We start from the raw sequence: 15987 nt of genomic DNA, 5'->3' as shown, positions 1-15987 counted from the left end.
TTTCTATGCTCCCGTGATGCTTCGCGTCGCTTCTCGATCGCCTCCCGGATTTCCTTGTTCCACCAACTTTTTGGCTTCCTTTTTCCTTTCCAGCAAACGGTTTTCTTCTCTTTCCCTATCTCCTTCGTCATTAGATGTAACAGCTCCCTATACTCCCAGTCCTTGCCTGGTATTTCGCCTACTTCTTCCTCGACTCTTGCGGCTATATTTATTATTTGTTTGTCATTTAAATACGAGCTGCCAGACTTTGATTCCATGCTCATATTTTTAGTTTCGTATCCCATTTGTAATGTTATTCGTTTATGATCACTACCCAAGCTGTTAATGCCTTCCTCGTCTATCCTCATTTCTGTCAGTTTGTGGTAAATTCCTTCAGTCATGAGACAATAATCAATACTTGATTGCTTGTTTCCGACTTCCCATGTGATCTGGCCGTCACATTTAGGCCCCGTGTTAACTATCTCCAGACTATGTTGCTCGCAAAGATCTAGTAATAACTTCCCATTGGTGTCTGAATATCCGTCAAGGTCATGTATGTGGGCATTCATGTCCCCTAGAAGGATGATTTCGGCCCCATTACCAAATTCCTTAATATCCGCACTCATGCAATCCACTATCTCCTGATTCTTTTCTCTGCAGTTATTCCCCGTCCACAAGTAGGCTACCCCTAGCCACGTTTCCTTTCCACCTACTGTGCCCAGAACCCAGAGGTGCTCTGAACACGTCTGTTTCACTCTAACCCATTTGGCTCCGCGGTGAATTAGCATTCCTACACCCCCACCTTTCCTTTCCGATATGGTCCTGTTACACCCTTCCCAAACATAATTTTTAATATGTGGTGGCTCTTCCAAGTCTCTAAGGTGTGTTTCTGTAACCGCATACACGCCTATCTGTTCTTTGTTTAACTGCTCCTCAATCTCTAACCATTTTGCCTTCTTTCTGCCACCCTGCATGTTTATGTAACTAATTGCAACACGCGCCTTTTTCCTTTTTCTTTTACCTTTTTTCTGGTTACACGAGATGGGTGGTGCCATCTAGCGGGACGCACTTGAAATAAGAGCGTCTGCGATCTCGAATTTGATGGCGGGAAATTTATCGATGGCCATTGTTGCTCCTGTGGCTCCCGCTGCTTTCGGTCTGCTGCTACTAGTGCAGTAAAGCCGGGCAACCTTGTGCACGGCAACAGTGACGTGAGACGGTCCGGTCGGTCCGCTTCTTGAGGCGGTAGTTTGAAGGGTGCTAACCCGATGCGGAGCACTAAAACGTGATTTTATTTCAAAATAGGCCCGACCTTGCCACAAAAGTAACACTACGAGGTTTCTGGACCACAATTTCAACAATCAATGTCGACTTAATAGCTGGCTTGAGTACCCTTATGATAAACTTAGTTTCCTGCGCTGCCTGCACTTTAAGGATGACGTAGCAAGCAGAGGTGCCTGGGCCTAGGCCTCTTATGATCCAGCGCACCACCTCATGGGCGTGCTGGGTCACCCATCTTTGTTCAGTAAGGGCTCAGCTCCACAGAAGCTCACGCAACCTCGACGAGAGAAGCTTACCGCATGTTTACGAAAACTTTTATTAGTCGTGGGCTCATTTCATTCGGCTTTCCATTCTCAACCTTGTGTTTGTAAAATTTTATCAAATATACACCTCGGCATAGTGTTGTATGCTTTCCTTCATTTGTAGTCCCACATTTTAAATGCGAATCATTTATTAAATGAATAAAAACGCCTTAAGTGTTTCTGTCTAATCACCTATACCAATGTTTTCTCATGGCCACCTCCTCAATATATGCACCTCACGTGATTCACTGTCGATATTAGGCCAGGAACAGCGAGAACAGATTCGAAAATGTTAACGCGATCACTTTAAGCAGTCGCTACCCACGATAACCTAGTTCTGGCACCGGTCGCTTGTGTTGCGAATGAAAGAAATATCACGATAGATGCAATCAATAAAAATCCCGATTGCAGCCAGAATTCAAAGGATTCTTTGTGGAAGGAAAGTATTTTACCAACAAGACGCATCCCTTCTGAAAACTATACTTAGAAAAAAACTATACAAGCAATATATACGCACTCATGTTTCAAAAATCCAAAATTAAGCGATTCTAGGGACTGGAGCATTACGCCAATAATTTTTAGTTTTGAGATGGAAATTATCATGATATAGTCTCTCCTTTGCTTCAGTAAAATAGACGTCAACGCTTTAACGGGGGTGCCAACATTGCGTCGTACCATAGGCTACCTTTCAGGTGCTAGTGTGGTCGGCTTGAATAAGAAGCCCCCAATGTGCAACATGTTCATTTTGCACAAAGATGTTTTACCAACCGGTAACCTTATTCTACTGTGCAAAACAAAATGGCTATGATCAGAATAAATTCAGAGAAAAGCATAGTCAGCCATATCTTCTTTGTCGCAGTATACCAGGATCATCAATCCCAAGCATATCATCCAAGATTTTGAAAGTAGTTATCCACTCTCACCACCTTGTGACACTTGGGTCAGATAACAAACGAAAACTTGCACAGACAGCTACTCACCGACTAGTTCGGAAGAAATGTAAGTACAGGACAGGCAGAAAGATCACACAGATTCCAGCCCGGTTTGCTTTACAACGCTAGGGAAGAACATTCAAATTGATTCGCTCATTGCTAGAAATCTTCAGGAATTTCAGCCCTAAACGTCTCATGAATATAAAATACAACCCAGCAGAAATATCTTTTCTGTACCGTACTTTATTGCTCACTAAATCTCATTGTCACGCCTAGTACTCTAATAGAACTGGCATTGCCGCAAACATATATGTTGTGTGGAACTTATTTCTTCTGCAGGCAGGGAAATTAATTCTTTGCAATCTCCAGGACAACAGCTTGGCGGAGGTGAAACTATGGGTAAGTGGAGCTCGTGTATAAAAAAAACAAATAAAAGTACACCACAAATCACATGCTTTTTTACAAAAACCTAATCATTCGGTTACCACCTATTAGTTAAGTGATTCGCTAAAGATCGTGCTTGCATGCTTTTGTGCATAATCATTTCTTTTGAACTAGTGTCATTGCATCCATTTATAGAACACAGCTCTCAGGCGCCCGTTCCTCCACAGATCCGCATCACGGTTGCTCCAGCTGTTGATGGCGTTACCGATAGACATGAACAATGAAATCAGAAAACACAATCCTCATAATCGAATGGTATATGTTCAAGGGTCCTTTGCATGACAGTCTAATGTTACTCCATAGAGCAGCATCGGTGGGTGACGCTCATTAGCAAGAAGACCCAACCCAGGTGTGCTATTCTGGACAATGTCAAATTCCGCCATGTCGTCAGATTCCGTCATTGATCGATGCAAATTGGCCAAATGAGCTGCTATGACCTCTCTAATTGGCTTAAAATGCCGTCATCACGAAATTTGACAATAGGGCGGAATGAGACAGTGTCCAGGATAGCACCCCAGGTCTCTTGTCGAACAAGGAATCACGTTGACCTGAGTTATATTGCGTGAGAGAAAAGTAAAATAACAACCAGCCGTCACACAATGCAAACGGTGCAACGAGTTTGTGTTCTAATGCTTGCCACCCACTGCAACGTACTCAACCATAATTCTTGATCGTCATTAGTCACATGCAGCACCAACAAAGCCCACATAACACTTTACAGATGTGCAACGGCTTTATCGGTGACTCACTCATCTACAAAAAAAAGACGAAAAATGGCGTGGTCGGTGCTGTATTACGTCACAAAAGTTATGACTTATGGTGTACGGCTGATGCCTTGCGAAAACCCAAAACTTGGAAAGCCAAACGCAGTTGGCCTTGCCCCAACACGAAGCTATGGTCGGAATCCGCATTAGGCAGGATACCGTAGTCCTCGCTGAATTTTTTTTAGTATTTTTTGGGAGATATGCTATGAGGGCTGTCTGATAACGACTGAAAAATAATGATTATCTATTTGTGGACCGAGTAGTCGGGCATGTATACAAACTCTAAATTTTATTATGTTGAATACAAAAGCTATGCTATATTTTGGCAGAAAAGTTTGGCATTATTTTTATAGTATAGTAGCTTGCCGGTTTAGTTCGCTGCATAAAGTACGACTTTATTTTAATAGACATCAGGAATGTGAGCGTTTGTAAATACAGAATTACCCAACTGTTGGGTCCTATAGCAATGTCCTATAAAGTCTGTTCGAATATATATGTAAACACGCTTCATTATAACTTTTTTAAAGTGAAGTGTCTTATTCTGCAACAGTATGAAATGTGGTAGATGTCCCTACATTGCAGATTTGACAAGATCATCCTCTGCACTTACAAGAAGTACAGGATAAACTGTCATAAATTTACGAGCTGGAACCTGATCGTAATTATAAAATAACCGAGCGGACTCTGTCATAAAGAGCGATCAAAAAATTTCTGGCACCATGGCGCCTTGAAGAGGCATGCATGCATGCTTCTGTTTGATACGTCAATGTGACACCCATAGTTAGAGCTGAGTCAACATGACTCTCCCAAGGTATTCGATTATGCTAGTGCTCTAGTGCGTTAACATTAAAGGGGCCCTGAAACACTTCTTTGAGTAACCATAGAATTAATTCACTGGAAATTCGTATTACCTAATAAATTTAACGCCACAAAAAGCTTAGGAATCTGTCCACAACGACCAGAGTTACTATGATTTGTCACACGCTGCAATTCCATTTTCTCTTCTCTCGTTCTCTCGTCCCGACGAAAGCGCTGGAAGCTGATCAGAGAGGGATGGGAGGGGCAAAGAAAAAGCGTCACTCGCGCCTCGTGACTTTGAGTATTGTTTTCTTTTTTTTTCTTCGAATACGCGGCTTTCTCAGTGCGATCTTGTACGTACGTGTGGACAAGCGACGACCTCTTGCGGCGATCTCTGTAACAACCGAGCGCGCCATGTTCAAATCAGCCAATGGCTGATGGATGGGCTCACTGGGCATGTTTTCTGTGATTTGTCGAGAGAAGAGAAAACTATTTTTAGCTGACTATGATAATTTATCGTGAATTCCAGGCCGTGTGCTGCGCTATAATATTTGGCTCGCGTGCTGTCGGGAGCTTCTACTACCGATCAGCAGCGTTTTCTGACCATGCTAATAAAGTACTGCAAGGCCCCTTTAACCGAGCGATGAACTGGGCTAGTTGGCGGTTGTTCATGGTTTCTTGTTGCGCTGTGGATAATGAGACGAGGAAGATACGTGAACTACTGGACAGTTGTGAGTTCGCGCGCCACCAGTCGTACAATCTGGGTATAATTTTAATCTCGTCATCCACAGTGAAACAAGAAACGATGAACAAATAAAATTAGTGCCGCAGTGCTTGATATCGATGCCATCTTTTTTGTACGCTACATTCCAGTCACCAAAGGTGCTTCTAGTTTGAAACCTGCCGCTTTTAGCCTACACAATTGAAACAGATTGCAACAATCGGCAATAATACACATTAACTGCTGAGATAAAGTTCGTGGACCTCCATGCCAATAGTACAAAGTATTTATTGCAGATATGTTATTGACGTAGGGCATCTACAAACAAAAAAAAGTGTCGGGTATGTTAAAGGTGATGTTTTGCGACGACGGTGTTGTTTGGCCTTCACGTAAAAAACCTTGTAGACTTGAAAATGAAGACAAGTCTTGTGCAACTGTAAGGAAGTTAGCATATTTAGGCCTTAAGTAAACACCTTCTTCATTGCTTCCAAGTGAGTGTAGAGTCTAATAAATTCCAAGATCTGTGTTAGAGACCTGTAACTCATGTGCGCTTTCTGTGCGATTTAGGTAACGAACTGAATCTCATCTCCCAAGTGACTGGACCCGGGAATATGGCAATACCACCAATGAGTAAGTGAAACTGCGGCTGTTTTACCGACACGACCTTTGTTTTAGGTTGAAGTTTATTTTAATCAAAAAAGAAAAGCAGTTCAATAAAAAAGAAGGACATGTACAAATTGCTTTTTTTTACCTAGGGGACGGGCGAAAAGAGAGAGAGAGAGAGAGAGATAAAGATGCAAGGTAATGCAGGGAGGTTAACCAGACGCGCATCCGGTTTGCTACCCTGCACTGGGGAAGGGATAAAGAGGAGAAAAGAGGTTGCAGAGAGATGAGAAGGTACACACAATCACGAGCACACTCGGGGAGCACACACAGTCTACAGGCGGTCGCTGACGAAAAGACATAAAAGCCTGACAAAGCGCCTGACCCCTGTTAACCCTAAACCCCCCAATATAACACAACGCTCAGTGTAAAATTAAACATAAATGTGTTGCTACATGCAAATCACATTTGTACGAGCGTAAACAAAATAAACGAGAGAAATTAACTCAGGCAATGACACCCACAAAGCATCTATGGGGAACAGCTACTGAAAAACACTTTATAGAATATACCCAAACGCTGATGTGATTTGCATTAAGATACATAAAACACAGAAGAGAAAGTTTTAGTATAAAAGTACAAAAAGAATTCGAAACAATAAGTAATGATGACGGTGATTATGTTTGTGTAGACAGCAAGTGAGCCTGTGTCTTCCTTTTAAAATTGTCGTATGTGCATACCTGCATGGTTGCAAAAATGTACGCTCGATGACAACAGCGTGATTTGCAGGGCCACTCACCACCCCGCATTGAAAGACGATGGGATCGTTCTCTCCTCTCCTTCTCACCAACGATGCATCCTCCTCACCTTTTAGCTCTCAAAAGCACGTGAACAATGTCGGGAACGAGCGCTAGAGCCTATACGGATTTCGCGCTTCTCGGCGGCATGATGTTATCGCCGCTTGCGCCCTTGTAAACGCACAAAATGAAGTGTTATCGGTTGATTGTGCGCGATATTCATGCGAGACAACTCAGACAGGGAAAAATGCACGGGGCACCTGCGTGGTAGAGCAGTGCAGGAGAGAAATATAACATTCGATATTTCGCGTGTATGGTTCAATCGAGAGCATATACGCTATCGACGTCACAAGAACTATGTCCAGCTGCGTCACAGAAGTGCGCAAGAAGGAGAATAAATATCGGGAGAAAATATTGCGCTTGTTCTTTTTTGAGTTTTGAGAGCCGGTGAGAAAGAAATCATGTTATGTCGTTAACAATTTTTTACAAACTTGGTTAAGTGATATCTGTTGTGACGAAAGCATGTGATACAAACAAAAAAGCGCAATCTTCTTTTTTTTTTTTGTCTGCCGATCAAAACTTTGGAAAGCTGTTTCATTGGTAATGTGAATTCTACCCTTCAAATAGAAACAAGTGGGCGTCGAATAGTGCAGAAATGATTAATGTTAATGATCGAAAACAATTGTCAGGGTGTTAGATGACACAATTATGACATTCTTCTGGCCATCTCAGTATTGCACGTGCACGTCATATATGAAATGTTAGCAGGAGTGACTCTTCTGACGTATTCTAGGTGATCATTACTTACTTACACGTCTTATTATTATTACTTCCACGTCTCAAGGAAGGCCATACGATGATTACTTGGAAAAGTGTAGCCGGGCCACCTTAATAGGAAGTGTTGGGTGTCACTATCACTAAGTCTATAGTTTAGGAGGGACACTAAAGTCAAATAACAATTTACATCAGAGTGATGTATGAAAACATCAAAAACGACAATATTATCAACGACAGTGGCCGGCTTACCGAGAAACTAAAGTAAATGCACAAGAACACAAGCGCCACAGTAGGATATTTTGAAATGATGCTGCATGACATCAGACGGACCGCCTACAAATAATCACTACAAATCGATCTAACTGCACTAAGTTAAGAACGTTCCGTGCATTAGGAGACGCAATAAAATGCTGCTTGTTCGTTTCTATTTGATTCATGGAAAAAATAACCACCTGGCATTACTATGGGGATAACGCGAGTGGTTCAAAAAATCCATTTTCGCGTGGTTACACGGGACAGGTGGTGCCATCTAGCAGGGCGCAGTTCAAACAAAAGCGTCTGCAATGTCGATGCCAATGGCGGGAAATCGATCAATGGCCGTTGCTGCTGCTGTGGCTCCCGCTGCTTTCCGTCTGCTGCTACTAGCGCCGTAAAGCTAGGCAACGTTGTGCACGGCAACAGTGACGTGAGACGGTCCGGTGGGTCCGCCTATTGAGGCGATAATTCGAAGTGCGCTAACCTGATGTGGAGCACTAAAACGTGATTTTATTTCAAAATAGTCCCTTCCTTGACAAAAAAGTACCACTACGAGGTTTCTGGACCGCCATTTCAACAATAAACGTTGGCTTAATAGTTGACTTTTGTGTCCCTTTAAGGCATGCAACCTAAAAGATAAACCTATGCCAGAGGCATTCAGTCATGAATATATTGACCCATAGGATTAATAACCAAAGGTTAAAAAAAGGAGAACACAATACCACAAAGTAAACCGAAAGATAACTTCTAACTTCGAATTTTCGCCAACGATAAGTGCGAAGTGTCCATCACAATGAATTTTTAGCTCTGCGTACTCATTTCATATACGCTTTTTTTTTCTAGGTGGATACGGTGGAATGATGGAACTAATGCCCATGGGGATGGGTTTGGGTCCGGGTATGGGAATGGGCATGAATAGGGGTATGGGTATGAGGAATGACATGAGTAAGTGAAGTTTCATTATGTGAACAGTCTCGTGGTGTACGAAAATTCATGTGTCCCAGCTCAAGCATAACGATATCACACGCATGGTACCATTTACTCAGCTAAATACAATTTGACGCGAAGAAATGTGTAGCACGCAATCCAAATAGGCGAAAAAAGGAAGGCGACAGGATAGAGTTTCAACTTGCAACAAAATATATTCGAAAATAGACTACTTTTTTTAATACATGGAGACATGTGCGCAGTTACATGCGGGTTGCGTCCTTAATATTTTTTAAGAATGAGCAAACTATCCCGAAAACACGTTGTAGGAAGCTACACATATGCGCACATGTCTAATAGCACCTGTTTTTCCTGGAGTAGGCAGCTTCATGTTCATTGGGTTTATTACATGATTTTAAAGATCAAACACTTGACAATTAACTGATTGAGTCAAAAATAAATCCCGTGATGCATCCAAGTAGGCAATCGAAATGCACTCCGCATGAGAACTGCATGCAACCCTCATCGTCCAATTGCAGATTCTACTTGAGGATCTGCTTGATTAGAAGTAAAGGATAGGCTATAGTTCGGGGTTCTTGCTTGGTATGTAAAACCAGCGCGAAAATAGGGGCAAGGGCCGTAGAAGAGAAGACAAAAGGAACGGCAAGGTTTATTTGAGGAACTGCAACGGTTAGGCACGCCTTGTGACAGCGTGACTGACAGTGTGTTTCCGCCTGGTCCCTCAATCTTCAGGAAACAGGTGTCGCGACTTCGCTTGAAATTTTGGAATGCTACAGACTTCACATGTGACTGGGGATAAGCGACAGTTATGTTTGGGGTGTAGTGCAGCGAGTTAGAGTACCGGCACAAGGCTGCACGTGGAATAGCACAAAGGCCGCTGTCTTATGCAGGCTTACGTCGCGCTATGCACGATTTTTATTTTAAAAGGCTGCTCGTGCTTAGTTGAAAAAATATACAAAAGACATTAGCTACAATTAGCAACGAAAAAACCAGGCGGGCCAATTGCCCGCTAATTATGCAAGGTTTGATACACTGGCTACCTACAACATCCTTAATCTTAGCCTTAAGAGACGACAGGATGCTGAACTCGCAACTAGAATTCATTGGAAGAAACACGCACATATATCAAGCAGCCGACCTAGTCACGTCACACACGCAGTCCTTGTCTTTACGTCTGCGCTGTTTTTACAACCCAGGCCACTTGATAATGTAAACAAAACGCTGCAGGCAGCTATGTGCGCAGACAGACAGCTCTGAGCTACACTCGCTGGGCGCTCTCTCACACGGGATCTCACAAAAGATATCGCATAAATTAGTAATCTTTTTCCGGCGCATTAATAGGAGGCCAACGAACAGATTGTCAGATTATGCCAAGTACGCTTGCCATGGTTGTCACACCAGTTTATTTGCGATTCTGGCTTAATTCGAAGTCCACGTTGTCTTCATCTTCCCGACGTGATCATCACGTTATTTATTCTGAATAAAGAACAACTATCGCCTAATCAATTTACGGTAGGAAATCAGTATGTATAAAGTCAACCAAGGTCACCGTCGAGCACCGGTTGTCTCCCTTTGTTTTCATTTCTGCAATTACGTGCATAACTTTAGAAGACAGCACGGAAGATCCAGATGCAACGAAAAGCAAAGTTTGCTGACTGAAATGTATAGCCCCCTGAGAGACACCACATGCTGCAGACAAGTGGTAGCTGTACCAGCCTATTTAGTGAAAGTAAGTGACATACGCGACCACATCTTCGTGCAAGGTAGCCACGCAAACATGAAACTAACGTAGCAAATGCACCCTAAATAAAAATAATTAGCGATTTGTGAGACAACCTTTCCTGGTCGTGCTTCGGGGGCAGTGGTGTAAAAAGGCGCCAGCTTTTAGGTAACGTCACGACTAAACCAATGTTTTTTGTTCATAGCACGACATTGATTCTGCATTGAAGTGTATGTTTTTGTCTATGTTTGATACTCTGTGCGAAGTTTTTAGATAGCTTTCGACATATCTCGAATGCCTGGTTTTGTTTAAACTGACGGAAATATTCGGTGTTACGTTTGTTATTTCTATGCAGTCTCTCTAAAACCATATACTCGCAGTTTATGGTGTTTCACAGTCAGGCAATAAAATGTTGGTTGATAATCATGGGTTTGAGTAGTAAATGGTATGCCATCTAGTGTAGAAGAGTTGTAACAGCAAAGTTGTCGTTGTTCGATAATTTCATGTCCGCGAAATGTCATAGATGGTAGGTCATAGTAGGATTTATCTAAAAAACGGGGTATATTCCTCTAGGAATATTCACCACTCTTCCCACAACTTTCAATACTCCCTTCTCCCACAACTTACTCCTGCCACCACTCCTACTTCATTCACCCACTTGATACCACCTAATTCACACTTCGTCCAACTTCATTACAACTTCATTCGAGCAATGCACTTCAGAGAAAGTGTTGTCAAGTGATTTGGACAGCCTTGCGGGGCTTCAATATTCTATAAATGCATTTTTTTATTCAGACAGTGCCATGATACCAATGGTTGTGGGCCAACTAGGCCAAGCTCGTAAGTACATTTTATGGAAACTCAAATTTTCGTCTTTTATGGAATGGCCGCGAGAATCGCGGCAGAGAAATGTTAAGCTTGGTTGCTGCTAAGACATGGAACGAAACAATAGCTCACCATTCACAATAGGCTGCACAAAACTTTTTGTGGTTCTGCGCAATTTCTAATAAATGAAAAATAAATTCACTAAAGTGGATGCATTAAGTGAATGGTGGTATTTAATTCATTGGTGAGTAAAAGCTGTAATTGTATATTCTCTATAAATAAAAAAAATTGTGATAACTGTGTAATCCAGAAATGACACGTGACTCGAGAAATCTGCAGCTTTTTTTTTCGACAAAAATGCTCTAGTGAAGAAATCATAACATATTGTACTTTGTATATTGTACCGTTACTCTATAGTGCTTCTACAAACACTGATAAACATTGTAAGCAATTCAAAGAAACTGTATCACGCTGCCATATTTATCCATTTGAGATATTTATAGAATGCAGTAACAGGTACACCCTGTCTGCTTTTAGAGCGGTGTTCAGAACTGGTATTTTTTACGCTGCAGGTAATTCATTTTTACATATTTTAGGCAGTTTTTTTAGCGCTGTAGGTTTGACGTCTGCCTGTGCAGTGACGCATGTTGTTTTTTTTTTTTTGAAATATAAAAATTTTGCTCCAACCATGTAAGTGCTTTAAAAATAGATATTTATGAGCAACACGCGCACATAAACTTTGTAGAACAAAGCTAATAACACAGAAGACAGATTTGAAGAAGACAGGTACACTTGTTGATACGTTGACACCAGCAACATCACGTTTGCAATGTATTTTTCATCGCGTATAGAGCCCCACCGAATGTGTGTTGCAAGATGCTCCCTTTCATCAAAGTGGGGGCCAAAACTGAACGGTGAAGTCCGCATACTAACGATTGCGGAAGTTAACATTGTGCCAAAAAAAATGTACACAGATTTACTTCCGAATACCCTATAGTTTGATTGCGAGAGGCACCCTAGTTAAAGGCTCCGGAAATTTCAGTCATGTGCAGTTTTTTGACGTGTGCTGACTTGCACTGACATCGCTCAGTGTATACGCCAGTCTCAAGCATTCTTAAGTCCATCGTAAGGCGACCGCCGAGGTGGAGCATAAGTTATGTCACTCGGCTGTTGTCCCATGAACCTCGGGCCCGCAGCTGATCGACACAAACACTGCTCCACCATAGTGGACTAAACAGTGCGTTAATTATTGGCAGCAATTTATAAACCAACTTAATTTTTACCACTGTCATTGCGTCGGCTTGGCGTACCTTTAAAAGCGCACCTCGCGTCGCAGCACATATTGATATGTACAGGCGGGTCCCATGTTAAAGGGAATGCTTGGGTGCACAGCGTGTTTCGATTTCACTCTGTTGCAAATACAAAGTGGCTTATATCTGCATATTATGACCGGTGTTTGACAGTTATCGCTCCTTTTCATAGACAAGTGCCATATACAAACAGTGTTTCCTTAATAACTTGCTGTCAGAGGGCTGGCATTATGAACGGTGCTCGTTGCAGCGTCTCCTTTATCCCCAATCCGTAGTGTATACATTCCGCCTTATTGACTTTTCCTTTAGTTGGACGTACTGCAGCCATGATAGCAAAAACATTTGCGATGAGAAAGCGAAAGTCCAGTGCAGGTGAGTGCATTTGCCAATTTCTCGTGGAAACTTCCCTGCCTCAAAGCCATGATGAGATCATTCTGAAGTTTTTCAAAAGTGCATACGCGCAGAATGTATGACGTTGTACAGGCGAGTTTCACACTGCCTAGTTTCACTGACGTTTCGTAAGTATTCACCAGAAATACATGTTTAAATCACACGGGCTTCGATATTATTGCTGCTATCTTTCGAAAGTCGTATACTGTTTGTATTATTCTGAGTATTGTCAAACTTGCGTTCGATTTTCTTGGCTCATGCCAGTACTGACTTTAGATTGTAGCATTCCAGGAAATCGTGATGCACTGCACTTCTTTGTAAATCAAGGGCCTCATTTTTTTTCGGAATTAATAATGATTAATTAATTTGTGTAGGGTGCGAATGCCGAATGTTAATTATAGCTATGACAACTTCTTCTCTGCTGCCAGTTATTTTCCTCAGATGTTTTGATTATAAGATTGTTATTACAGAGGGCTGCCCAGCTTCGTCAATAAACGTAATTAGTTTCATTGTTCTGTCTTCTGCATGGTGCCATTGGCATACAGTGAAAGCATTCAAAAAAAGCTTAATATACTAAACATTCTTGCTAGTTTTCTCGAATAATGCAAGAAAGTTCAGGATGATCGTGAATGCGTGCTTGCTGTGCTAGGTGTGGCATATACAAATTAAACGCGTATAACCACAACAGCTTTATTATGACAGTTGAAATCAGATAAAACTTACGACAGTTTAAGGTAGAGAGAAAAATAGTCCTGCTCATATAATTGGTTATACCTTCCGGTGGTGGTGGTTATTCACCACACGTCTCATGACGTAGGTGAGTCTGGGGCGTGCACACATTGGTGGATGCTTTTGGACAGCCGCCTCCTGATGCGTAAATGCCGCTTTCTTTTAAATGTGTACTCGGCGAATAAATTTAGCCACCTGGAGCAAACTAATGAAAGTGAATATGGAGTCACACTGTGCTGACAGAATGTTTTCGCGATAGCAACTATATGGACACTCTCCGCAAATATTGCCGCCAGCGTCGGCGTCGCCGTCACTCGCCGTATATGTATACGTATCTATATATATGAAACTGTAAAAATGGAAAAAATCTTGAAAAAGACTCTAGCGGACACAATCAAATGTGGAACTTTTGAGTCGTGAACACGAGCCGTTAACCACTGAGCCACCGCGGATAACGTCTTTCACCGTTCGAACAGCAAGCTATTTATATCTACCACTTACCTCTGGTGATGGGCATATCAGGGGAGAACTATAGTGTTTTCAGCATTAGCAGCAAGATGGCGCAATGAGCACGCGTCGGCGTGCGTCTCGGGGGGGGGGGGGAGATGCTATCGCATATTTAGCAATACCTGCAAGATGGCGCAATGATTACGCGGAAGGGCGCGTTCTCGTTTCCCAGGCGTACTTTGCCCTTCAAAGCGGAGAAGGTCAACGTTCCCTCACGCGCCCCTATCCCATGGTGGCGCATGATCGTACGTCTTGGCTGTCGTTGGGCTTTCACTAGAACGTCTCTGTTGCAGTTACCGGCCACGAAAAGGTCACTGCAATCGCTGGACAGTCTACATTTGTTGCGAAAAGGGCACACTTTTCCGACACAGCGAACTAACAACTAAGACGCTCGTTCGCGTTCATCTGTACCTGTGAGTACGTTTCGTGCGTCATTTGTGCGTGAGAAAAGCGGGGCACGCCTCGATCTGCTTGCAATTCGGCACGTGACCTTCCATTGTGTTGCTATCGCGTTCATTGCTTAGCCTTTGCAGCAAAGCTGACTTTTTAATTGTTGCTCTAGTTTGCCGTAACACAGAAGAAGGGGCCGTAACGCATACATATGCACGAATAACAATAATGCAGAATGGCATTTAAGAGATTGAACTAGTGTAGCACGTGTTCTCATGTGTTTATGTACTTGTAATAGGGAATTCTATAGCCGCAGCCGCAAGTAGCCGTCCTAGGAATACGGAATATCCCCATGGCGGTGGTGGAACAAATGGCAATACCTTTGCAGGTGGCAGTGGTGAGTACCAAAGTCCATTGTGATGAACTAAGAATAAATGTACAAAAAATCAGTTGCATATCAACCGAAAATTGAATAAGCGACTATTCACAAGTGACGGTGAAGAGGTAGAACGATATCATATTAATAGTTCTCTTAAAGATTTCGTCTACTACACTGAAATGATATCTACCACTGATCCATCGGAGAATCTACCACTTCTCATCGCTAATCTTCACGTAATGTACCGGCCGTCTAGGTAACACTTTCGTGGGGCCGGCATGTGAAAGAGCTTTACTCAAATAAATCTGCAGGATCGCGTGCTAGCAAACTGTGTATAGTCAATACTAAGTACAATTCACTATAATTTGCAATATCGTCACAAAATGTTGGAGCAAACAACTGAAATACGAGGCCTGGTAGTCGCTGTCACTGAGGCGGGCCTCTTGTGAAGGGTGAACAGAATATACGAAAACGCATACATGCGACAATATTAAGACACGTAGTTCTTGCTTTTGCAGTAACTATGTATGTCCTTTCAGGTATTTATCAAGGCATCTTAGATATTACAGCCCGTATCTAAATTTGGAAATTCAGGACAACCAAAATAAACCAAATAACATCTCTAGATTAAAAGCTGATATTTTATGAGAGCTGTGCAACAGCTTTTAAATTATGATCTATTAAAACAGTAAAATGACAGAAAGCAAACAAATATATTCGGCATATCTCACGAACATGGAGATCAATGCTATGCGAAGCACGAAGAGAAAAGGTGACTTGTAACTTTGTTATTGAACGAAAAGTAAGGAATTACGTCAGAGATGCGTACACATGTACGCACAAACATATTGTCGCAGTGCAACGCGAACAAAAGATGACAGAAGCTTACGGCAGCAAAAAGAGTGTATTCAGGATCAGCTGTACAGCTGTTGTTGTTGTTGTTGTTGCCCCTTCGCACTGGCACATACCCACTATGGGGGATTGGCCATGAAATCTAGAAGTATCCTATATGAGATATATTAAAAGGTTTATCCTTAATGAAAAAACTAATGATGTAATAGAAAATAATAATTAACTAAAAAGGAATATTAAACTAAACAAATAATTGAAGATTGAATCAAGAAGAGAAAAGGTGA

At 42.2% G+C, this 15987-nt stretch overlaps 1 protein-coding gene across 8 annotated transcripts in view; it reads left to right on the top strand.

The window, feature by feature from the left end:
* The window catches only part of LOC119167858 (uncharacterized), a 63058-nt gene that overhangs the window by 19850 nt on the left and 27221 nt on the right, over positions 1 to 15987 (top strand). For 3 of the 8 annotated variants that reach the window (XM_075867415.1, XM_075867416.1, XM_075867411.1), the window contains 6 exons: positions 2834 to 2893; positions 5789 to 5851; positions 8497 to 8598; positions 11117 to 11161; positions 12766 to 12828; positions 14771 to 14869. In XM_075867415.1, coding sequence (XP_075723530.1) covers positions 2834 to 2893; positions 5789 to 5851; positions 8497 to 8598; positions 11117 to 11161; positions 12766 to 12828; positions 14771 to 14869 — 432 coding nt within the window. Of the gene's footprint in view, positions 1 to 2833; positions 2894 to 5788; positions 5852 to 8496; positions 8603 to 11116; positions 11162 to 12765; positions 12829 to 14770; positions 14870 to 15987 lie in introns of all 8 variants that reach the window. The other 5 variants (XM_075867418.1, XM_075867413.1, XM_075867412.1 and 2 more) reach the window with 4 other exon arrangements.

Source organism: Rhipicephalus microplus, chromosome 6 (genome assembly GCF_043290135.1).
Source record: "Rhipicephalus microplus isolate Deutch F79 chromosome 6, USDA_Rmic, whole genome shotgun sequence".
Classification (NCBI taxonomy): domain Eukaryota; kingdom Metazoa; phylum Arthropoda; class Arachnida; order Ixodida; family Ixodidae; genus Rhipicephalus; species Rhipicephalus microplus.
Note: the sequence above shows the minus strand (reverse complement) of the source record. Positions and strands in the feature narration are given on the sequence as shown.